Source organism: Myotis yumanensis, unplaced genomic scaffold, assembly GCF_028538775.1.
Source record: "Myotis yumanensis isolate MYYU_CA2020_CCGP unplaced genomic scaffold, mMyoYum1.0.hap1 SCAF_23, whole genome shotgun sequence".
NCBI lineage: Eukaryota > Metazoa > Chordata > Mammalia > Chiroptera > Vespertilionidae > Myotis > Myotis yumanensis.
In genome coordinates this window covers 10,933,269-10,957,639 of record NW_027223774.1, presented here as the reverse complement: position 1 = coordinate 10,957,639, position 24,371 = coordinate 10,933,269, and the positions used below count along the sequence as shown (strand labels likewise).

The 24,371-nt window shown below is 48.1% G+C and overlaps 1 protein-coding gene across 1 annotated transcript in view; it reads left to right on the top strand.

Annotated features, from left to right (window-relative positions):
• SAE1 (SUMO1 activating enzyme subunit 1) overlaps positions 1–23,450 on the top strand; it is a 71,746-nt gene extending 48,296 nt beyond the window's left edge. The window contains exons 7-9 of the mRNA XM_070401973.1: positions 10,888–11,032; positions 18,181–18,250; positions 22,415–23,450. Of these exons, the coding sequence (XP_070258074.1) occupies positions 10,888–11,032; positions 18,181–18,250; positions 22,415–22,507 (308 nt within the window). The 3' untranslated portion in view covers positions 22,508–23,450. The remainder of the gene's footprint in view (positions 1–10,887; positions 11,033–18,180; positions 18,251–22,414) is intronic.
• Positions 23,451–24,371: the final 921 nt, after the last annotated feature.

The following is a 24,371-nucleotide window of genomic DNA, read 5'->3' as shown; positions in this document are numbered from 1 at the left end:
GTTACCTTCAAAACCTAGCTCACTTATCTGAGTTGGGTTTTCTTCCTCTGTAATCCCATCCCACCCTCTGGACAACAGGACTGGCTTGAGGGCAGGGACCATAGCTCCTCATCTCTTGACTGTCCAGTACAGGCTTGACACAGAACAGGGCTTGGTAGATGTAGATTGATTGATTGCTGTGATCACCTGTCCTGTTTGGAGAATCTTTTATCAATTTTTTCCATGGCTTTTCAGAAAGAGTGGGAGGGAGAGAAGGAGTGGGTGAAAGAGACATATTGACTGGTTGTCTTCTGCATATGCCCCAACTGGGGAAGGTACGTGTTTGGTGCCTGGGCAGACACTAACCATCAAGCAGCACTGGCCAGGATGAATCTTACCAATTCTTAACTTAAGGCTTTATTAATTTACTAGAGGCCCGATGCACGAAATTTATGCACGAGGGAAGTGTGGGGAGGAAGGTCCCCTCAGTCCAGCCTGCACCCTCTCCAATCCAGGACCCCTTGGGGGATGTCCGACTGCCCTCTCAAAATCCTGGACTGCTGGCTCCTAATCGCTCAGCTGCCTGCCTGCCTGATCGGCCCTCACTGCCTCTGTGTGCCAGCCTGATCGCCCCTAAGTGACCCCCACTGCCAGCCAGGTCACCCCCAACTGCCCCCTCCCTGCCGGCCTGGTCATTTCTAACTGCCCCCCACCCCTCCGCAGCCTGGTCACTCCTTATTGCCCGTCCCCCTCACCGCTGTCAGCCTGGTTGCCCCACACAGCCTGGTGTGCAGTTGTTTGGTCGTCCCTTACTAACCCCCCTGCCAGCCTGGTCGTAGGCAGCCATCTTGTAAGGGCGTGAGGGTTAATTTGCATATTACCTCTTTATTAATTACCTCTTTATCATATAGGACTGGAGGCCCAGTGCACAATTGGGGCCGGGAAGGGACCATGGGAGGACTCCAGGGTGTGTCCGGCCTGTCTCCCCCAGTCCCAGTCTGCCTGACCCCAGCAGCAAGCTAACTACCAGTCAGAGTGTCTGCCCCCTGGTGGTCAGTGCACTTCATAGCGACTGGTCAAATGAACGGTTGGACACTTAGCATACTAGGCTTTTATTGTATAGGATAGGATTTGAGGCCTATGTAAAGCCATCTAGGTGGTGCTAATTTGCATAGTTGACCATGACCTTTTCCCACTGTGCCACACTTGAAAGACAGGAAGTATCTCTAAACCCCAAGGCTTGGCTGCAGGACTATGCCTAAACCATCCACAGGATTGGGGAGCACTTCCGCTCTCCTTTAACTCCTTGTCTCCAGGCAGCAAGGGCCCGTCACTAACCAGTAGCTCCTATCTCTGCTAGAGTTGGCCAGGTCAGCCTAGGCCAGTGATGGCGAACCTATGGCACGCATATCAGAGGTGACACGTGAACTTATTTTTTTGGTTGATTTTTCTTTGTTAAATGGCATTTAAATATATAAAATAAATATCAAAAATATAAGTCTTTGTTTTACTATGGTTGCAAATATCAAAAAATTTCTATATGTGGCACGGCACCAGAGTCAAGTTAGGGCTTTTCAAAATGCTGGCACGCCGAGCTCAAAAGGTTCGCCATCACTGGCCTAGGTCCTCCTTGGGGGGAATTTGTATCTTTTCTAAGATGACCGGTTGTTCTTGGTTCATAAATCTAGCCAAATGAGTTTGGATTTCACGTCTGCTCTGTCCTGCCAGTAGAACCTTCTCAGTCACCAAAGCCTTGAGGTCTCCAGATTTGGATTTGGAAGAAAGAAATTTAGGTCCCACCTCTGCCATATACTTCCTGGACTTGAGCAAGCCCCTCCACTTCATGACTTCTGTTTTCTCATAGAAATGGAGATTTTTGACAGTCCTCTCTTCCCAATGGTCATGTACAGGAGAGCCTTAGAAATAGTTCTGTTTTTTCCTTTTCTAAGTTCTAAGTAAAGGTAAGGCAACTTGGTAAAATATTCAGATACCTCAGAAGAAACTGCCATTTCTTGCATATTCTTCCAGAACTTTCTAGCATTTTATACCTCACCACTGCATGGATTCTTTTGCAAGATTTCCTATCGGCGGACACTTTGTAATTTTTTAATTGTAGGTAGACTTTAGGGAACTTCTTTAATTCCTCCTTCCTCAAATCTGCCTGCCCCCAGTACACTCCCAACTTCCCTGTTTTTATGATTTTTTTAATTGACTTTGTCTCCAGACCTCAGCTTGATTTGGTGATCAGTTCTCTTCAGAAGGAACTTCTTATTTTAGAACTTGTCACCTTTGTAAACCAGGCCGAAGGCAGCCATCGCTGTTTGGACCTAGTGTTCCCCAGGGAACACAAGAACTGCAATGACAAGAACTGCTGAGGAGGAGACAGCCACAGGGAAATGGGTTCCGATAATGGGGCAGCAGCTGAGCACTTGTTGATTTGCTGCTGTCATGACCACAGAGTTTAAAAATAATTTGTAGGGAGGGAGAAAGAAAAAACAGTGGTTTTGGGTTTTCTTTATTTGGTGCCACTGCTTTATCTATCAGTGGTAGAGAGAAGGCAGACCACAGTCATTCAGAAAGGAAGGAGGCACTGTCATGCAGAGAGGGGAGGGCAGAGGTGACCCACAGCGCTGTTCAGCCATCAGCAGGTAGAGTGGTAAGGGCACCGACTCACAGGGCACAGGGACTGAATGAAGCTCTGGCACGTTGTGTATTGATAATTGTTGATTAGCACTTTCTGTGCATCACGATCACATTAAATCTTCACAGCGCCCTCACGGGAGCAGATCTTATTGTGATCATCCCATTTTCACAAGAAGAAATGGAGTCTTGGAGAGGTTAAGTCATTTGTCCAAGCTCGCCACACCTAGAAAGTGTTGAAGCATCACCGAACACTGCATATTTCAGAGCGCTCAGCTTTTAATTATTAGCATCACTAATAACAGCAGTAGGTCCGTTTTTGAAATCTGAACTTCACAAGAGCCTTGTGACATTTTCTTAATCCACTTTTGCAGATGGGAAACTAAGGCCCACGGAGACCAGATTGCAATAATGGGCAACATTGTCAGCAACCTGCCTTGTTTTTTCTTTGCAGGCCCACATCCCCCCACCCCCCGGCTTTAGCCCGTTTGAGCAGCTCTCGGGCCCCAAGCCCAGCTGCGATTCTTGTGTAAAGCCTCCCATCTTTTCTCTGAGTGTCAGACAGCAGTCACGGGAATGTCCTGTGCCATCTTCCCTCGGTGAGAGCGGTTGGCAGAGAGCAACAGATGCCCAGAGTCAAGGTCATGTGCCACTCAAGTGCTGGGCTGGAGAAAAGACCCTGTCTCCCTGCTGCTTGTGACCGGGCAGGGTGGGTCTGAATGGAGAGGGCTCTGTCAGACTCGTTGTTGAGTCGGGGGTGCAGTTGGCCAAGCCGATCCGTGAGGGGCCCTGCACTGGGCATGGAGCTCTGTCCTTCTCTACATAATTCACCTCTGCGATTTAGAATTTTTTGTCCCCTTCTTTTGTAAATTGCAGTATTTTCTTACTAGGCAGAATGTTCTACTTGAAAGGTGAGAGTTAAGCTCAGGAACCACTTGACACTTTTTAGAGGAGAAATAGAACATTTGGCTGCAGAGTCTTAATGGGTAGTTTGTGTTATTCCAAACCGGTGGGCTGTAGGGTGGAGAGCCAGACCTATTTGAAGTGATTTTTAACAATAAGCATGTTTTCTGTCTTGTCTCTGCTCCTAGGGAGACGGTATAACATAGAGGTTGGCAGTGCAGTGACTTTTGAGTCCATTGTGATCCTGAGCCCCTCCAAAGCCTCAGTTTACCACCTTTAAAATGGGGATGGTAGCCGAAACCGGTTTGGCTCAGTGGATAGAGCGTCGGCCTGCGGACTGAAGGGTCCCGGGTTCGATTCCGGTCAAGGGCATGTACCCTGGTTGCGGGCACATCCCCAGTGGGATGTGTGCAGGAGGCAGCTGATCGATGTTTCTCTCTCATCGATGTTTCTAACTCTCTGTCTCTCTCCCTTCCTCTCTGTAAAAAATCAATAAAATATATTTTTAAAAAAATAAATAAATAAATAAAATAAAAATAAAAATAAAATGGGGATGGTAACAGTTATACCTAGAGGAGTATTCTGAATGTAGGATATCAAATGCCTTTTTTTTTTTAAGAAACTAAATGTTGCAAAAATCTTGACTAAAAACTGCTTAGACATAATGTTAGTAGCTGAATAATAGTCAGTATATCATATGTAGCCACCCTATGATTGGTTGTGAGATTATTTCCATATTTTCTGTAGTATAAATAACATAGCAATGACCTTTTTTTAAAATATATTTTTATTGATTTCAGAGCGGAAGGGAGAGTGAGAGAGAAAGTACAATGATGAGAGAGAATCATTGATCCGCTGCCTCCTGCACACCCCTTACTGGGGATTGAGCCCGCAACCCAGGCATATGCCCTTGACTGGAATCAAACCCCAGATCCCTTGAGTCCACAGGCCGACACTCTGTCCAATGAGCCAAACCAGCCAGGTCAGCAGTGACCTCTCATAAAGATCCTCAATACCACATTCTCATGTCATTCTCAAGACATGTTTACGGAGCACTTACACTTCCACCAGCTCTGGGTGACAGAGCCGAACCCCGGCCTTCTTGCTTAGGTTGAGTAATCTTGGTCTTTAATTTGGTAGGCAAAAAATGGCATCTGTTTTCAGGTCATTTCTGAGAAAAAGTACTCTCCTTTCCCCCATCAACAACTTCGTCTGGCTACCTCTTTTCAGAAGAGAGTGAGATGTAAATAACAAGTGACAGCTTTCTTTCTCTGTTTTGAGCTGATATATGATGAGGTGATAGGTTGGGCTGCAGGGGAGAGGTGGAAGGGTGGCCAGGACTTGGAGCCCAAGGGGGCATTTCAGAGTAAGTTTCGGGGGAGCCACTCTGGAGGTTATGCTCTGGAAAGAGAGACCCCAGTGCTGTGTGCCCATGATGCAGGGGCTATGAGTGTGCTCTCCGTGGATTCTGAGCTCTGCATTCAAGGGCAGGGCCTGGTGCCATCTGGGTCACTTCTGGGTCCCCAGCACAGCTCTGTACAGAATGTGGGAGTGAAGGGCAGGTGCTCAAGACATGTTTGTGGATGAAAAAAAATGAATGAATGAATACACACAGATACTTCTGGCATTTTTAAAAAAATATCCTTGCCCATTGACATGCTCATTGAATTTGGAGAGAGTGGAAGGGAAGAGTGGGGAGAGAGAGAGAAACATAGATCCGTTGCCTTCCCATACGAGCCCCTCTTGGGGATCGAATCTGCAACCTTTCAGTGTAAGGGATAATGCTCCAACCAACTGAGCCACCTGGCCAGGGCCACACACATACTTTTAAGTTTCTGGCTTAAAGAGAAGAACTAAGGGTGAGGTACACGAAGGGGGGAGTTTGTGGCGCCGGGGTGAACAGATGACCGGATGCCGGAAAAGCGGCTTCCTGAGGTGCTCCCGCCTCCCCAGTTCAGCCCTGTCCCTCCCTGAGCTCACGCCCGGGGGCTGGCTGTTCTGCACCTTTAGACCAAAGGCATGGCCTTGAAAGCTGGACTCCCATCTCGTTTCCCTCCTGAGGGCAGACGTGGTGTGCTGTGTGTCTTTTTTGTTTCTCGGTGGGTATTCCATGTCTAGCATGTTTGTAATACTTGATAAGAAATCCATCTTGGGTGTCCTGAAACTCTTCAATTCGATGAATAGAAGAGCAGGCCTGGTTAGGATCTGTGAGGACCTTCTGTCACTTGTTGAGAGCCCTCTCCCCTTACGTGTGACTGTCTTCCTTCCCCAAACATTTAGGCTTCCCATGAAGCCCACTTTCTTGGTGCCTACCAGGGGCATGCTCACGTTAGGCATTAAATAAATAGTAGTGAACAAAATAGAAATGGTCTCTGCCCCACGGAGCCAACATCTGGGGGGAGAGGCAGGCCAGTCCTCGTACAAGTGAATTTACACAGATGATTGTAAGATAAACGGAGATTAAGAGTCCCTGTAGTTTCCAGAGCTCACAGCTGCATTAGTGGTGGGAACTCAGTTAACTGAGGAAGTTCTGCATAAACAAGCATGTCAGCTCCAAGGGGCAGGCGAGCTGGGTTGATGGCGACCGGGGAAGTAGCCACAATCCTGGAGTGTTGGCAGGTACTGAATTCTTACACTGTGCGTGGCGCTGTCCTAGGTGCTCTACGTGGATTCGTTCACGAAATCCTTAAACCCTGCAAGGTAAGTGCTCTTATGATTCTTATTTTATAGAAGCAGCTCAGGGACATTGTCACCAGGTGACAGGAAGTGGAAAAGTAGGGGATCCAGCCAAGGCAGGCAGTCTGGCTCCAGAGCCGAGCTCCTCACTACTGTCCTCTGCTGCCTGCCCCTTCCTAGGAAGGACCTCGCAGAGAAGGCAGCGGTGTTTGGGCTGGTGGGGGCGGGGGCGCCTGTGAACAGCAGGTGGTCCTGCCCCGTGGCTGGGAGCCTGGCTGCTCCATAGACTGCCCCATTCCACCCTCCTAACTCAGAGCTCCTTTTCTGGTTCCCGCCTTTTATTAACTTATAAGTAGTTTGGATTTGCCACCCTCACCAAATGCTCTGGGGGCAGAGTGTGCATTGCGCTCTCACCTGCCCAGCTCAGGGCCTGGCACAAAGCCATGCTTAGTACGTACTTATTGAATGAACAGTTAACTAAATGTCAGACCTAGTGTTTTGCCTTAGAAGATAGGCAGTTGTCTAAGAGGATAACTATCTTCTTGGAAGTTTATGTAACACAGAAATAGAGCTGGTTTCCAGGACGTTTCCTGAGCGCACGGGAGCTGGCGTGGGGAGAAGGGTTATCAGTAGGTTGGAGAGCGCCAGAGACTGAGGCAGGGGTACCTGACACACAACGCCTTAGTTGTCAGTCAGGCAAATGAGGTTTTTATATAGATTTAGCTATCCCCTTTAATTGAGCTGTTTTGGGGGACAGAAATAGAGTTGGGGCTTATTTGCAACATTGACTTTATTTTATATCCTATAAAAATACTATTTTTTCCGATGACCTTAGTGATTATGCTAAATATAATCACATTGTTTAAATCCAATAAGATATTTGTCTAAAGAAATACAGTGATTAATAATACTGCTTTCCAAATTCCTGTAGTAATAGCAATCTGGTATTCTGATTCAGAATAAATTTGAATTTGAGTTCATTTCTTTTTGCAGAATTAGTAGTTAATCACATGTACACAGTTTTCCTTTTAGTACATGAAAAGGTGCTTGCCTTTTTTGTTACATGGGCAAGACCTGAACTTCAGCAGAGACACAAGCCTGTCATCTGTAGCAATAAATGTCATTTTCCTGGACTTCAGCAACCTGAGTTAATTAAAAGGTTCAGATGAAGTTAATCAGGTTTGGGACTCTCATTTTGTGCACCGTTTTGATGCGATTCAATGAGTCATCTTTTGGCAGAGCAGCTCTCCATTCCTGAGTTTGATCTTAATGGGGACAGTTTTATAATCTGGAAGCTGGTGGGGAGGTGCTCTTCAGAAATGCAGAGTCAACACTGATGTGTGTGTGTGTCTGGCTATTTGGGAGGGTGGAGAGCAGAACAAAGAGGAGAATTTAATAAGCAAGAACTCGTCAGGGGCTAGGGTCAGTTCTGAGACTGCTGCCTGTCTAGAACATGGGCTTCTTCCCACCCCCACTAACTGGAGTGCTGACATTCGAAAAAGAGTGAAAAATACAGCTTCTGTTTGCTTTGCTACAAATAAGTGGCCTTCTGACTGGCCTCCTTCCCAGAGGCCCTGAGAGGACTTCAGATGTGGTCAGCGAGGTATCTGGCTGGTGCCAGCCTGCCGGCCCTCATCCAGGCGGCCTGCACCAGAGAAACAGCGGGGCTAACTGCTGGCTGCCTTCACTCCTCCTTGTTAGTACCATCTTACTTCTTTCTGAGATGAAACTGGTCTTACTCTCTGAAGATGGATGGGCAAGGTTTCGTATGGCGTCCGCCTTCACTTCTCACCCACTGAATTAGTAACAAATTAATGGCCCAGTTGAGAGAGGGCAGGGCCTATCTGGAAAATGCATAAAAATGTGGTTGGATGGGAGTCCTCTGAGGTGAGGGGCAAAGAGCCAGACCGCTTGGAATCCTTGGGGCTGCGTTCCTGATGGTCCTGCCATTTCTCCTGGATTCGATTAGGGTTAAGAAGCACCGAGTCTAAATGCCAGAGTTGGCATTTCTGCACTAATACTTATTGACAGTTACATTGAACAAGCCACTTAACCTCTCTGAACTTCAGTTTGCCCATCTATAAAGTAAGGAGAGTAATAGGACCTCCCTACCTCACCAGGTTATTGTGGCTGAGTGTTAATGTATGTAAAATGCTTGGCACATACTAGGCACTGTTGGTTTTACTATTAGGAGGGTTTGAGCTTTCTCCAAGGGCTTATATTTAGCCAAAAGATGAAAAGCTTTGTGGTGAGAGCTGAAAAAATGACCCTCTCTTCTTCCTTCCGTGTGACAGTTGTTGCTTCTGTCCCAGTGACAAAGAAGTGAGAGCATCACATGGGCAGCACCATGAGGGGCCCCCACTGCTGTCCACCACCCTGACGGCCTGCAATTAAGCAGCCTCACTGTCCACGTGGTTGCCACTGAGCCTTGAATTGTGCAGTACGAGCGGCTGTACTTGGCATTGTGTCCGTCATCTGCTTAGGCAGCACTGACACTCATTCTGGGTTTGTGGTTCTGTCCTCTCAGAAGCGATTGATTGGAGCAGCGCTGACATTCAGTGCAGTTTGCTCGCGGAGTATCCTCTGCTTTGGCTGGACTAGACTAGCAGAGTTCCAAATTCCTTTGTCTTCACAGGACATTGTTGGACAGGAGGTTGGGTCTAAACAGGGATTAACTGCCTCTTCTGCAGTCTCCTCACCCTGCCCCCAAAAGCTTCTGTGATTGCATTTATTTACTCCAAAGTGGAATTCCAGCAACACATCTGTGCAGAGGTAGAAGCTAAGCTCAGGTGAAGGCAGATCAGTTTGGTAGCATCCAAATGGTCATTGGCCTTGAGTTGACTGCCAAGTGATTCGGTACAATCGAGGGTTCTAGGAGCTGTGTTCTTGAAAAGAGGAGAGTCATGTTTCCAGAGGGCAAACCGTGTTCAAAACAGGTGTCCTGAGCACACGTACACACGCCCCTGTTTTTAAACCTGCGATGTGCAGAGCCCTATCTGGGCATTTGAAAGTTGCCAGAGAAGCAGACCGGGGCCTTTCTCTGACTGTGGCACCGAGAACGGCATAGCTCAGGAGCAGGCCTTGTCTTCTACCTGGGCCTCTGTGGTTTCGGATCTTCTTGGAATACTTTGTAATCCCTTTATGAACTTCTCAGACTTGGACCATCTGTTGTGACTCCTGAATTCTCTGTTCTCTCCCCATCATCTTCACTTGTGCAGACACCAAGACTCACTCGCCTTCCCTTGCACCTTCAGTGCCTAGGTCTGCTGGGCACACGGTGAGTGCTTGGTCTTGCTGGCTGAGTGAGTGAATATGTCCTCTTTCTTGGAGCGGGTTCTCAACCCAGGCTGCTCATCACCAAAACTCTGTGAGTCTTAAGAAAACAAGTAGAAAGAAGGACTCATTTCTTATTCTGGGGTGAGTTCCAAATGCATTTTATATATATATATTATTGATTTTTTTACAGAGAGGAAAGGAGAGAGATAGAGAGTTAGAAACATCGATGAGAGAGAAACATCGATCAGCCGCCTCCTGCACATCTACTGGGGATGTGCCCGCAACCCAGGTACATGCCCTTGACCGGAATCGAACCTGGGACCTTTCAGTCCGCAGGCCGACGCTCTATCCACTGAGCCAAACCGGTTTCGGCCCAAATGCATTTTTAAAGAGCCTCACAGCAATTGCCTGAGTTTTCAGTCCACCTTTATTTTTAGGGAGGAGCCCCTTGTACTGATAGAGAGTATAATTTGCCGAACAAGTTCACTTTTCCAATTAGCAAATCATGATGAAACTTAAGTGGAAGCACTTTGTAAACTGTAAAGTCCCCTCCAGATATGAGGTGCTATCTCATAGCACCCAGGGATCCACTTGTCTCTGTCTCTGCTGATACACACTCTTGTGTGACAAGAAGGAGGAGGAGTGCCCTAGAGACGGCTGTGCGCCTGCCTTGGGGGCACGTGGGGAACAAGAACACCACCTGCCCAGCTCGCGGTGAACATTGTGGACAGTCCAGTGGAGTAGAATGGGTTGGTATTTGATGGATCTTATCATGCTCCTTCCTGTGTGTTTTTGGTTGGGCTAAAAGTTCAAGCCTTGTTAGAGTCTTGTTTCACAGTAGCTCTGATTTGCCGCCATCCTCTCAACCTTTCTCTGGTTCAAAAGCAAAATTAAACACTCATTTCTGGAGGTTGACGAATTGTTGTACTAAGGGAGGTTTTGTTTGTAATGACTTGCCTGTCTGATGAGTCTGAGCATTTGGCTGGCATTTCTGGCCGAAGCAGCCCTTTGAACTGATGCCTAGAATGCATGCCTCCCGCTCCTGACCTCTCTTCTGGGTCAGAGTCGGGCCTTTTCTCTCTGCTGGAAGTTCCCCGCTTCTCCCCAAACACATTCACTCAGTCGTACTTCCTCGGGGAAGCCTTACCCGGCACCACCGTGTGGGTAGTATAGACCCTCTGCTATACTATCCTGGCACTCATCACAGTCATTGTAGTTATCTTTGTAATTATTTGATTGCCTTTCTGACTGTATTTGTTGAATAAATGAAAAGTGTATTCCCTTTCACTTGGCCCACATTTTAATTAATGTATAATTCCTAGAGAATAAAAAAAACCCACTTAATTCCCCACATCGACAAGCATTTATTATGAAAAGACTTGCTTTTTAACCTCCTTCTTTTTCCTTCCCCAGTGCTCCTGAAGTTCCGCACGGATAAGGGAAGAGACCCTAGTTGTGATACCTTTGGGGATGATTCTGAGCTGTTGCTCCAGATTCGAAACGATGTGCTTGACTCCCTGGGTGTTAATCCTGACCTGCTTCCTGAAGACTTTGTCAGGTTGGTCTCGGCATTTATTAGTTTGGCCTGGATTGATAAACATCTGCGTATTTGCCTTAAGTGGGGAGGTGCTTTACTGAGACCAAAAGCCCTGAGGGGAGCCTCCTGGGCCACGTTCTGCCAACTTCGCAGGCCTCTGCCTCCCTGTTGGTGTAGCCGCAGCGTGTGAGAAAGAGAGGTGCAGGTCCTGTTTGTTCAGTAGTTAAATGGTTCAAAATTCAAGGCAGTATAAAATCTGTATGCACACCCTAGCTGGTTTGGCTCAGTGCATAGAGCATCGGCCTGCGGACTCAAGCGTCCCAGGTTCGATTCCGGTCAAGGGCATGTACCTTGGTTGTGGGCACATCCCCAATGGGGAGTGTGCAGGAGGCAGCTGATCGATGTTTCTCTCTCATCGATGTTTCTGGCTCTCTATCCCTCTCCCTTCCTCTCTGTAAAAAATCAATAAAATATATATTTTTTAAAAATCTGGCCGAAACCGGTTTGGCTCAGTAGATAGAGCGTCGACCTGCATACTGAAAGGTCCCAGGTTCGATTCCGGTCAAGGGCATGTACCTGGGTTGCGGGCATATCCCCAGTAGGGGATGTGCAGGAGGCAGCTGATCGATGTTTCTCTCTCATCGATGTTTCTAACTCTCTATCTCTCTCCTTTCCTCTCTGTAAAAAATCAATAAAATATATTTTTTAAAAAATCTGTATGCACTATTGCAGCGGTTCTCAACCTGTGGGTCGCGACCCCTTTGGCGGGCGAACGACCCTTTCACAGGGGTCGCCTAAGACCATCCTGCGTATCAGATATTTACATGACGATTCATAACAGTAGCAACATTACAGTTATGAAGTAGCAACGAAAATAATTTTATGGTTGGGTCACAGCATGAGGAACTGTATTTAAAGGGCCAGAAGGTTGAGAACCACTGCACTATTGTGTACCTTTTTCACTTCAGTGTCTTCTGGGGTTGTTTCCTGGTCTTACATAGATTCCTCCCTCGTTTCCCCAGCTCTGTATAGTATTCCAGCACAGGAGCAATAGCAGTCACTGAACCAGTCCCCTGCAGCCTCGAGTTGTGGCCAGGCTTTTGTTACCACGTATGCTGCAGTATATGGCCTTGTGTGTGCAGGCGCACCTGCAGGGTAAATTGATAGATGGGGAGTAGCTGGGTCAGAAGAGTGATTTATTACTTGGTAGATATTACCTCAGTGCCCTCCATTGATGGCTCACCAGTGTCTACTCTCAGCAGCAAGGACAATTGTGTTCCCAGCATCCTCTCTCTTGGGCACTTGAATGTTTTCATCTTGGTGACCAGTCTGATTGGAGAAGTCCAAACAGTGACGAGGCCAGGAGCCCCTTCCAGGCAGTTCTGGGATCGTCGGTGCACTCTTGTTTTCTTTCATTGTCTGAGGGGAAAGTTCCTAAATTGCTTTGCCGTGCCTCTAGCCTGTAGCAGTAATAATAATGGCTGCAATTTATTGAGCATGTATTATGTACATGTTCTCTCTTCACAACAATTCTTTTTATAGGTGAGAAAAAGTTAAAGTTCACAAAGTTAAGTGCCTAATCCAAGGTTTATATATATAGCTAATGGCTAATGGCAACCATACCACGTATTGAAGACATTCTATGCTTTTCCACATTTATTGCCACAATATCCCCTTGAGGTGTGATTATTTTCCCATTATTTAAATGAAGAAACAGGCTCAGAAAGATTTTTCTATCACTTGCTCAAGGTTTTAGTAAGTAGCCAACCAAGACCTCACCCAAGTCTCACCATATAATCTGGTCGTAGCATGCTTCTTTGGTTTTCTTCTAGCAATAAAGTGAACCAGAGTCCCTTCTCCAGTCATCTCTTTCTCGTGTCTGGGCACCGTGTTTAGACAGTAGCAGACCCCACCGGGTTTAGGACCAGCAGTAGCCTTTGGGGTGCTTTGCTCAGTTGGTACGGGGAGTTCAGGGCTAATGACACTGCAGGCTGGGCTCCCAGCCGTGCACGCATGTCTTGGTAAAGGGAGGACAGTACGTGGAAAGCAAGTGGTACCTGCTCTGGCTCATGCAGGGCTCCGTTTGCAGCAGACGCTGCCAGGGAGACCAGGCCGCCAAGCAGACCCGTGCCTGGCCGTGCGTATGCGGCCAGCTGACTAATTTGGGCATTTAGAGTGAGTGGCATGGCTCTGTCGCGAAAGTGGCCGCGGCCCCGCTCCGCAGAAGGAGAAAGCCACCGCCTAACTGCTAACAGCCTAACTAGCTGCTGGCTGGTTTTCTCTCCAAAGTGTTTCCTTCCCCCTCCCACCTGCTCTGCGGAAACCACTTTCCCATGTCCGGGTCCTCATGTGCTCAGGTGTTCCCGCGCTATTGCTCTTTAAGTAAGAGGGGTTTGGTGGCTCTTCGAGGCCTGACATGGGATGGGGTGTCTGGCCGCTCAGGCACCCTCACAGATTGCCCACTGCCAGCTCGGAGCAGGGCTGCGCACTTGAGTAGGGAAGGCTGTGCACAAGTCTCCGTTTCCCTCATCTGTCCAGGTGTGCTTGCGCTGTCCTTTATGTGACCTTATTTATTCTCTTTTTAGAGAGCTTTATTGCTTTTCTGATTAGAAAGTCACAGGTGCCTGTGGCCAGAAAATGTAGAAGGGAAGAAAATGTTTACCCACGGTCCCACCATTGAGAAGGAGCCACAGCTAACATTTCGGGGTTTAGACTCACGACTTCTGTGTGCATTTACCCATACGTGTTCTCCTTTCTAAAGTCAAAATGAGATCAGATTTTCCATACAATCGCCCTCTTTTTTTCAGCATGTCATAGGCCTATTTATGTCAAAATACAGATGCATGACCTTGTCTGACACATGGTTATTTATTCATCCATCACCTTATCAGTGGGTATTTAAGTGGTTTGTAGCTTTTCACTATTATATATGTTTATGACGAACATTCATAATTTGTATATGTAAATCTAACTTTCACTGTTTAAAATTTTTATTGTGGTTAAGTACACAACATAAAATATAACATCTTAACCATTGTTAAACGTACAGTTCAGTGGTATTAAGTACATTCACATTGCTGTACAACCACCGCCACCATCCACTAACTTCCCTTTCTGCCTTCTCCAAGCCCTGGTAACTTCTGTCTTCTACCTCTGTAAATTTGACTATTCTAGGTATCTCATATAAATGGATTGATACATTTACGAATTTGTCCTTTTGTGAACTTAACTGGTTTTTTAAAATACAGAATAATATACATGTTATGGAAAAATCAGTACAGAATAAATTCAAAGATGAACATGAAAATCACTTGTAATTCCATTAACCAGGGAAAATTACTGACCACTGGTACTGCATCTTCTACATTTTCTATCAGAGCAGAAGTAAAATCAATAAAATCCTTTGTAGATTTTTTTTAAGACTCATTTATTGTTAGTAAGGGTGGTGGGAAAAGGTGTAACCTTTTTAGTGAACACTTTGGAAATATGTATCAAGAATCATTAAAATGTTCCCTGTTTGGCAGAGTAATTCTGCCCCTTACTAATAAGAATGTACCCTCAAGAAATAATTTGAGCCGAACCGGTTTGGCTCAGTGGATGGAGCGTCGGCCTGCGGACTCAAGGGTCCCGGGTTCGGTTCCGGTCAAGGACATGTGCCTTGGTTGCGGGCGCATCCCCAGTGGGGGGGGGGTGCAGAAGGCAGCTGATCGATCTCTCTCATCGATGTTTCTAGCTCTCTGTCCCTCTTCCTTCTTCTCTGTGGAAAATCAATAAAATATATTAAAAAAAAATAATTTGAGCAAACATTTATGTACAAAACATACTTATTAGCATATTTTTAAAAAGAGAAATTGGAGAAGCATTAAAGAGTTAATGATAGCTCTGGCCAAGTAGCTCAGTTGGTGAGAGCAGTGGTCGGCAAACTGGGGTTCGCGAGCCATATGCGGCTCTTTGGCCCCTTGAGTATGGCTCTTCCACAAAATACCGACTTCTGCGCATGGGCCAGGAAGTTTCAATCGCACTGTACATGCACGCCCGCACATGGTATTTTGTGGACGAGCCACACTCAAGGGGCCAAAGAGCTGCATGTGGCTCGCGAGCCACAGTTTGCCAATCACGGGTTAGAGCATCGTCCTAATACACCAAGTTTGCAGGCCCAATCCCCAGTCAGAGCACATACAAGAACCAACCCATGAATGCATAAATAAGTGGAAGAAAAAATCGATGTCTGTCTGCCTGTCTCTCTCACTCTCACTCTCTCTAAAAATCAGTCAATAAATTTTTTAAAAAAGAAATACAGGACTATGCAGTATTATGCATGGATTTAAAATGATGCTTTTTGTCCTGGCCAGTGTGGTTCAGTGTCGTCCCATATACCCAAAGGTTTCGGGTTCAATCCCTGGTCGTGGTGCGGAGGCAACCAATTGATGTTTGAAGGAAACACCCTTGCTAACAACAATGAGTCTTAAAAAAAAAATTCTACTTTCTTAATGGTATCCTGTGTGAGGGTTTTCTAGTGTGTGTGTGTGTTTCTTCTTGTTTCTGTCTCTTTTCTCTCTCTTTCTGTCTCTCCCTCTCCCTTTCTCTAAAATCAATTTTTTAAAATGGTATTTACCATGGAAAATGTCAAGCATACAGAAAAATGAAAGTCTAGTATAGTAGTGAACACCTATATACCACTCAGCTAGATTCAGTTGCTAATATTTTGCTTTTATTTTGGGGGAGAAGAGCATGATACAGACACGAGGATTTAAAATACTGCATCAAAATTCATCTCTTGCATTTGGTTCTGTGTCTCTTAATCAAGGGGTTGGCAAACTATAGCTTGCCACCTGTTTTTGTAAATAATGTTTCATTTCATACCTACTCATTTATGTATTATCTGTGACAGCTTTTGTAGAGTTTTTACAACTTTACAACAGCAGACTTAAGAGTTTAAACGGACCATATGTCCTATAAATCCAAAAAATTTACTGTCTGATTTTTCACACAGAAAGTTTTCCAACTCTTGATCCAGAACAGTTTACCACTTTTTATTATTATTATTATTATTATTATTATTATCCAGACCAGTTATATTGTAGAATATCTCATATTCTGGATTTGTCTGGTTGCTTCTTGAGATAATGTTTCTTTTGTCTTGTTTAGTTTCTATTATTTAGACTTACATACAGTAAAGTTCATTTTTCTTTTCTTTTTTTTTATTGATTTCAGAGAGGAAGGAAGAGGGAGAGAGATAGCAACATCAATGATGAGAGAGGATCATTGATTGGCTGCCTCCTGCACACCCCCTACTGGGGACCAAGCCCGCAACCCGGGCATGTGCCTTTGACGGGAACTGAACCCGGGACCCTTCAGTCTGAAGGCTGACGCTCTATCCACTGAGCAAAACTGGCTAGGGCTAAAATTCATTTTTGTTTCCGCGTAAATTTTTTAAAGTTTATATACAGTAAAATGTATTTATTTTTGTTACACATTTCTATGAGCCATGTGTGTTTTGTTATTGTTAATCCTCATTTGAGGATATTTTTTTCCATTGATTTTTAGAGAGAATGAAGGGTGGGAATTGGGGGGGGGGGGAGAAACATCATTGTGAGACACATTGACTGGCTGCCTCCCGCACTCACCCCAACCGCGATCAGGGATCGAACCTGCAACCCAAGTATGTGCCCTTAACCAGAAATCGAACCTGAGACCCTTCGGTGCATGGGCCAGCGCTCTAACCACTGAGCATGCTGGCCAGAGCTGTGTGTGTATGTGTGTGTGTTGTTTTTATTTTTACAGTTTCGTGAATTTTTACAAAGACATAGAGTTGTGTAATCACCACCACAATCAAGATATAGAAAAGTTTCATCACCTCAAAAAGTTCCCTTGTGGTGCCTTGTTGTAGTCAGCCCCTTCCCCACCAGCAATAGCTGATCCATTCTCTATTCCTGTACTTCAGCCTTTCCCAGTAATAGAATATACAGGCATACCTCAGAGATTGAGGGCTCAAGGTTCCAGACCACCGTAATAACTCAAGTATCATAGTAAAGTGAGTTGTAATCTTTTGCTGGTGGAGGGTCTTGCAAGAGTTCCTTATATATTCTAGATACAAGTCCTCTTTTCATATATGACTAACAAAATTTCCTCCCATTTTGTGGTCGAGTGTCGACTTATGCACCAAGAGGTCATGGTTTGATTCCTAGTCAAGGCACTTGCCCGGGTTGGGTTGTGGGCTCAATCCCCAGTGGGGGGCGTGCAGGAGGCAGCCCATCAATGATTCTCTCCCATCATTGATGTTTCTATCTCTTTTTTCCTCTCCCTTCATTTCTGAAATAAAAATATGTATATATGTTAAAAGGAGAATCATCGATCAGCTGCCTCTGCATGCCCCACACTGGGGATGGAGCCTGCAACCTGGGCATGTGCCCTTGACTGGAATCGAACCCGGAACCCTTCAGTCCACAGGCTGGAGCTCTAGCCACTGAACCAAACTAGCCAGGGCTGGGAGTGGTCTCTTGATCATAGGGTTCCTTTGGGAAGCTGCAACTTGTCTATGTCCCAGTTTGTTCATTTAAGAAATATCTGAGTTTAGGGCTAGGAACTGGGGAAGTAGTGAGAGATAGGGTTTAGCTTCCCAGGATGGGTGATTTGAAGGGGTTGGTGACAATATCAGCTAAAATTTGTCCTCTGGTCCAAGAAGGGCTGGTATCTATGTGGGTAGTGAAGACTGTTTTCTATCCCCATCCTTTCATATCAGATCCCAAATTTCCCATGCCTCCTGCATGTTAACACAGGCCTTCTCCCTGACCTGTGTCTGGGAGTAGCATATAGGACCCACCGCCCATTGTGGGTAAGGATAGAATTGCTAGAATGCGACCGGGGCACTGACACATCTGATATTTGAAGGACCTTATTTTTAGGATGCACAGATATAGTCTTTCCTTTAACCTAAAAAAAAAAGTGTTGTGAAACAACTCCTGCCTGCCAAGGTTCAAAGGTCTTTCCCAGCCACCATCTAACCCCTGGACCGGATTTAACTTTCACGCCTAGATGCCAGCATTAGCATTGCTGTCGGAATGGACTCCCTGACAGATGTTTCATTCAGGCAGCCCTTTGCCGGCCCTTCTCCATGTCCTACCCCCTTCCTGTTCCTCCGCGTTCATTTCACTTGTCTTCCCTTCTAGGTTCTGCTTCTCCGAGATGGCTCCTGTGTGTGCAGTGGTTGGAGGGGTCTTGGCCCAGGAAATCGTGAAGGTAAACAGCCGCTGTGGAGACGACAGTTCATCCCCCGCACACCTTGTAGATGTGCCGAGAGGGCGCTGGGCTCCCTGGGCTCCCTGGTTCCTCTGACCCCGCTCGTCCTTGTTCCATGCCCCGCCCTTCCCCTTCCTTCCCTCTTCCAGCCCATCCAGGTGGGCATTCAGCAGATGACCTCTGAGCGCCGCTCTGTGCTGAGACCAGAGCTGGACATAGTACTGCCCCCTCCTCCCCAGCTGACCTGCCCAGGGAGCTGGTGCTGATGCTGTTGGACAAGTATTCGCTTCTCCTGGCTCTAGGAAGTGGGTGCTGTCGTGATGCCCTTAAGGAAGGACACTGCTGAGGCCCTGAGAGGGACTCCAATCCGTGCTCTTCTCCTCAACAGGGTTTCTCTGTCCATCAGCATGGCCCCAGAGTTCCTTCTTGTTAATCCCACTCGTAGGTATTTACAGAGGAGGAGGACAACCAATGCCAGTGCCTGTGCCTGTGCCTGTGCCTGTGCCTGTGCAGGAGCCCACAGGCTCTGCAAGGGGGGCCTGTGACATGTTGGGTAGCTGTCATTGGCACTCTCTGAGGGGAAGTGTCTTACCTGGGGACATACAACCAGTAGCTAGGGCAGCATTTTTCATTTCTTCTGGAAGAACATTTGGGCTGCGAAAGCAATAGCATACCCTCAAAAAAGTTTTACTTCCTCTGGGAACTTTGCTATTTGCCCAAAGATGTTAGAGTGGCCTTTGTCAGGGTCTAGGTGCTCATGGCGTTGCAGTGGTGTTTTGTCCTCTCTGTGGGCAATGTTGTGCTGGTCCATGACAGAGTGCAGTGACGGAGAATCAGAAGGTGGGAATGGGAACGTAGGTATTCTTGTGGCCTGTAGAGACAATCCTATCCTATATAATAAAACCCTAATGTGCAAATCAACCCAATGGCAGAACGACCAGTCGCTATGATGCGCACTGACCACCAGGGGGCAGATGCTCAGTGCAGGAGCTGCCCCCTGGTGGTCAGTGCACTCCCACACGGGGAGCGCCACTCAACCAGAAGCCAGGCTCATAGCTGGCCAGCGCAGCAGTGGTGACCAGAGCCTCTCCCACCTCCACTGCAAGCGGGCAGTAAGGAGCCAGGGGTCCAGGACTGCGAGAGGGCGCAAGCGGGGCTGGGGTTCCCACCCCCCAGTGCATGAAATTTCATGCATCGGGCCTCTAGTAATAGATAACCAGTGCCATACAGAGACTGTTCTTTACATGGATGAACTAATTTATCCTCCCAGCAGCCCCAGAGGTAGAAGTGTGGTCATCCCTGATGTATAAAGGGGGGTGGAGGTGCGGGGAAGTGGGGAGCCAGGATTCGCGCCTAGGCTGTCTGGTTTCTGGGCCTGTGTTCTTCCCCACTTGCTCATCATGCCTCAGGCACTGTCCCAAACTGGCACCCAGTCCAGTGGCTCTGCGTCTGCGTGGACCCAGGGCTGCTGTCCTTGCACCCCCAGGCTCACTCTGCACATCCCATTGAGAAGCCGCTCCCTGGATTTTTCGTATGGGATGGAGATTTGGGGTCAAGGCAGATGGCCTTGACCCGATTGTTTGCAGCGGCTTCTCTGCATCCCAGTCCTAACCTCTAATGCAGCCCCCTCCTCGCCGCCTGCTGGGGACAGCTGTTGCCAGCATCTTGTTTCTGTTTATCCCAGCGAGCCAGAGCGCTCTGCATTCTCGGTTGCTGGGCGTGTCTGGAATCTCCTCCTGCCCCCATCTGGCTTGGGAAGCACTTTACCTTTTGCCCCATGTTCACCCCGTGCCCTGCTGTCTTGTCCCCACCACTCACTCCTTCCCCCCCCGCCCCCCGCTTAACACAGGTCAGCCTTCAGTCAGCTGGCGGTAGGCTCTCCTGAGAGACCATCTGACCGTCAGAAAGTGAGCACTAGGAGGTGGGGGACAAATGTAAAAATCTGTCCCCTTGGAATCATCTTTGTGTCCTTCCTTCTGCATTTCAGACACCATGTGTTCTGCCCACGTCCCCACTGTGTCATGCTCCCTTAGGTGGAAGTCGTCCTTCCTTTCCCCCGTCCACAGTAGGGCCCCTGCGCTCAGTGCTAGAGGTGACCGTGACAGCAGTGGCCATCTCGGGCTCCAGGGTAGGCCGCACTGTAACCTGTAAGTTGGGTTCCTTCCAGGCTCTAGGAGTTCTGGCTGTGGGCTCCTGGGCCTTCCACCCGGCTGAGGGCTTGGGATCCTCAGCCTTTCGCAGGGGTAGTAGCAGCCCCCACTTACTGAGCATCTGCGCTGTGCCAGGTACATTACAAGACTGGTCGCGTTTCATTCCCCCAGGAACCCTAGCAGGCAGGTGCGAGCCTGTCAGATCCGAGCCCCCTCCTTAGGGTCTAGCACTACACCTGACGCAGGTTAGAAGCTAACACATCTCCTTGGACAGGTGGCTGAATAGCCCCTTAAAGTAGGTACAGTTGTCCCCACGGACAGATGAGGAAATGGATTGGGATTGGCACTCAGTTCAAGGAGAAGTTCAGGTTGTTTAGAGCAATTTCTAACTTTATAAGTGAGATCGTGCCTGATGAGTGACAACATGGAGCTCCCTGGGACCCACTGCCTAGAACAGTGATGGCGAACCTATGACACGCGTGTCAGAGGTGACACGTGAACTCATTTTTTGGGTTGATTTTTCTTTGTTAAATGGCATTTAAATATATAAGATAAATACCAAAATATAAGTCTTTGTTTTACTATGGTTGCAAATATCAAAAAATTTTTATATGTGACACGGCACCAGAGTTAAGTTAGGGTTTTTCAAAATGCTGACATGCCGAGCTCAAAAGGTTCGCCATCACTGGCCTAGAAGCTGGCCAAGGCGATGTCTCTTCCAATGGTAGCCCTGTTTGGGTTCAGAACCTCTTAGAAAGATCACCGCCACGTATGAACACAGAGCTGTGCACACATGACTCAGCTTGTGAATTCAGGTCGTCTGACCCTATCCTTAAAAGTGCTGTGTCCCTCCCTTCCACTCTCTCTAAAAATCGGTGGGAAAAATATCCTCGGGGGAGGATTAAAAAAAGTGCCGTGTCCTTCTGTTAACCCCACGAGAGAGTCATCGTGTCTGTGGCTGAAGAGCAGCTCCCAGGCCTGTCCTGCGGCCGGCAGGCGGGGTCTCCGGAAGCCGCAGCGAGGTGTGTTGGAGGGAATCGCTGCCTTTCTGTCACAGCCATGACCGTTACCCCTGCGCTTCGCCAGGTGCCGCTCCTTCATGCCAGGCACTGGTGCAGGGGTTTGAGGGACGTCATCTCGCTTTTCTTTTTTTAATCTTTGTTGTTGAAAGTATTACAGATGTCTCCTTTTTTCCCCCATTGACCATCTAGCCCACCCCCGGCCCAGGCCTTCACCACACTGGTGTCCGTGTCCATGGGTTATGCATATATGCATACAAGTTTTTTGATTGATCTCATCTCTCTTTTTCTTTAAAAAAACAACAAAAACGTTTTTATTGATTTATTTTTTTTTTTTAGAGAGAGAGGGGAAGGAAGAGGGGAGAATCATTGATTGATTGCCTCCTACTGGGGATCGAGCCTGCAACCCGCGCATGTGCCCTGACCAAGAATCAAACGGACCTCCTGGTGCCTGAGTTGACGCTCAGCCGCACTGGCAGGGCTCACCTCCCTCAGTGCCTAGGACAGTACATCTGTTGTGTGTGCTCACACGGGGAAACTACGGCTCAGGGAAGCTAAGTCACCTGTCCAAGGGCACACAGCGGGCAAGGGCCAGCGCAGAGACGTGACCATCAAGAAGGCCTCCATGCTCGAGCTCACGGGAGCACACCCACGCCTTTCCCTGCTCCTTCCCCTGGGCGTTTTACCTCTGCCTTCTCTTCTCTCTCCTACGCTCCAGGGGCCCTTCTATGGCCTCTGAAACTTGTTTCCTGAGCCTGTGCCGCCCAGCTGGCTCACTTTTTCTACCTCTGTGACTTTCTAAATAAACTTTCGCTTGTATTTAAAAAAAAAAAAAGTTTCCAGACACGGCCAAATGGCCCCTGGGGAGCAAAATCGACCTCTATTGAGAAACCGCTGCCCACACTGCTGGTGGAAGGTCTGGTCTGGGTTTTTTTCCTCCATCTTGTCCCTTTTAAAGCACGTGAGCTGAACCCTCTTCTTGTTTTTCTCCCCAGGCCCTGTCTCAAAGGGACCCACCTCACAACAACTTCTTCTTTTTCGACGGCATGAAGGGAAACGGGATTGTGGAGTGCCTCGGCCCCAAGTGAACCCACGGCACGGCAGCCCTGAGATGCTGATCCCCCGCGTGCCTGCATGCATTCCCCTGCCCTTCCTCCCACCAAGGCATCTCTCGGCGAGAGAAGAGTGAAGTCATTGGACCAACGCAAACCCTTTCCTGTGAACAATGAGGCCGTGCAGATGTGCTCCTTGCGAGCACCAACAGCTGCTGCACATGAGGGGGCGGAGGGGCCGGCGGCCTCCCTCCCGCACCGCGCAGGACCGTTTGCCAGCTCCGCTGAGCGGGCAGCACCTGCAAGTGCCCTCCAGCGCCTCTCTGTCCCGGTGCCGTCACGGCATCGCCACACCTCTGGGTACCGCCAGGGATGCCTGCCAGGGGCCAGCACACCTGGCTGCGTGGGAGCCTCTCGCCACCTTCCTGGACTTCTTCTCCGCCCGATGTCACTGCGGGGAGCATGGCCTCGGGGGAATGAGGCCCAGGCCCCATGAAACACGAGTGGAACCGCAGTTCCAAATGCAGACAGGTGCCCCGGGAGGAAAAACATGGCAGGCGGGTGTATTTCCTCCGGAGTTCGAAATCCTGAAAAACAACAGGTGGCATCTGGTGCGCGGGTCCTGAGTGTTAGTTGAGGATTAGTGAGTCCAGCCCGGGCTGCGGGACAGAGGAACCGGCACCGGGTCCTCTAGGGCATTCGGGCGAGGCCTTGCCAGTTGAATATTAGGGCTGAATATTAGGAAAACTGTTCTAAAGGCCCCGCCCCCGGGGATTCTGATCTGTGTGGGAGGGAGGAGCCTGTCCTGTTCACAGAGCCGTCTCTGCTGTGGCGCGGGAGCCTGTTGCATTTAAGGGCTGTGTCGGTCCTTCCTTACCCCTGAATGGCAGCTGTTTGTGTTTTGATTTTTTTTTATATTTTCTAGATTCCCATGGTCCTTTAAGAAGGAATGGTAGAAATAAAGTTATTTGCTTTAGGATCTGTTTGTTTTTCTTCCACATTTGAAACTTCCTCTGACAGGGAGTGATCCCCTCAATTGCCTTTTGAAACCTGAAGAAATTCCGCTGGACTCTTTAACATGACTAGGATTTCTCCCCTCCGACATGGTTCCTGCCACCTTTTTTCTGGGTAACACAGCAAAAAAGTGCATGGAAGCCTCTGTTCCAGCTGTGTGCTGAGGAATTCAGTGAACTAGTGGCTGGGCTCAGGGACAAGACCTGCAGTAGTGGGAAAGGAGTAAAGCCTGACACTGATGCCACCTTCAATGGAGCTCCTCTGTGCCAGGCAGTGCACAGACTGAACGTGGCCATGGCCTCCTTTTGAAATTGACCCTTAAGTAATATGCCCCTTTCCCACGCTTGGCACAAGTCAGAGCTGTCCGCGGAACAAGCCTGAGTGGGTTCCTCCTCGATGTAAACATGAGTGAGCTTTGGGCCTGGCCAGTTAGAACGAATAAAGTGGCTCCTTTCCTTTTTTGTTGTTGTTGATCCTCCCCCAAGGATGTTTTTCCATTGATTTTTAGAGAGAGTGGGAGGGAAGGGGAGAGACAGAAACACCGATTGGTTGCCACCCACACATTCCCTGACCAGGGCCGGGGATCGAGCCTGCAACTGGGGTACTTGCCCTTGTCCAGTGTCGAACCCAGGACCCTTCAGTCCATGGGCCGACGCTCTATCCACTGAGCCAAACCGGCTAGGGCTCCTTTCTACTTTAATCCTGTTGCGCTGGTGAACGAGAGCTGGTCTCTGGGAGGTAGAACTCAGTCCTGCCCCTTTGCTCCTGCCCTGGGTGAGGCGAGGGCTGCGTTTCTGGAGGGGCCCCGTTGTGGGCCCCATTCTTGTTGGTTACTAAGGTCAGTGGTGTTATTGATGCGTGAATTTCATACCCTGTTAGAAATGTT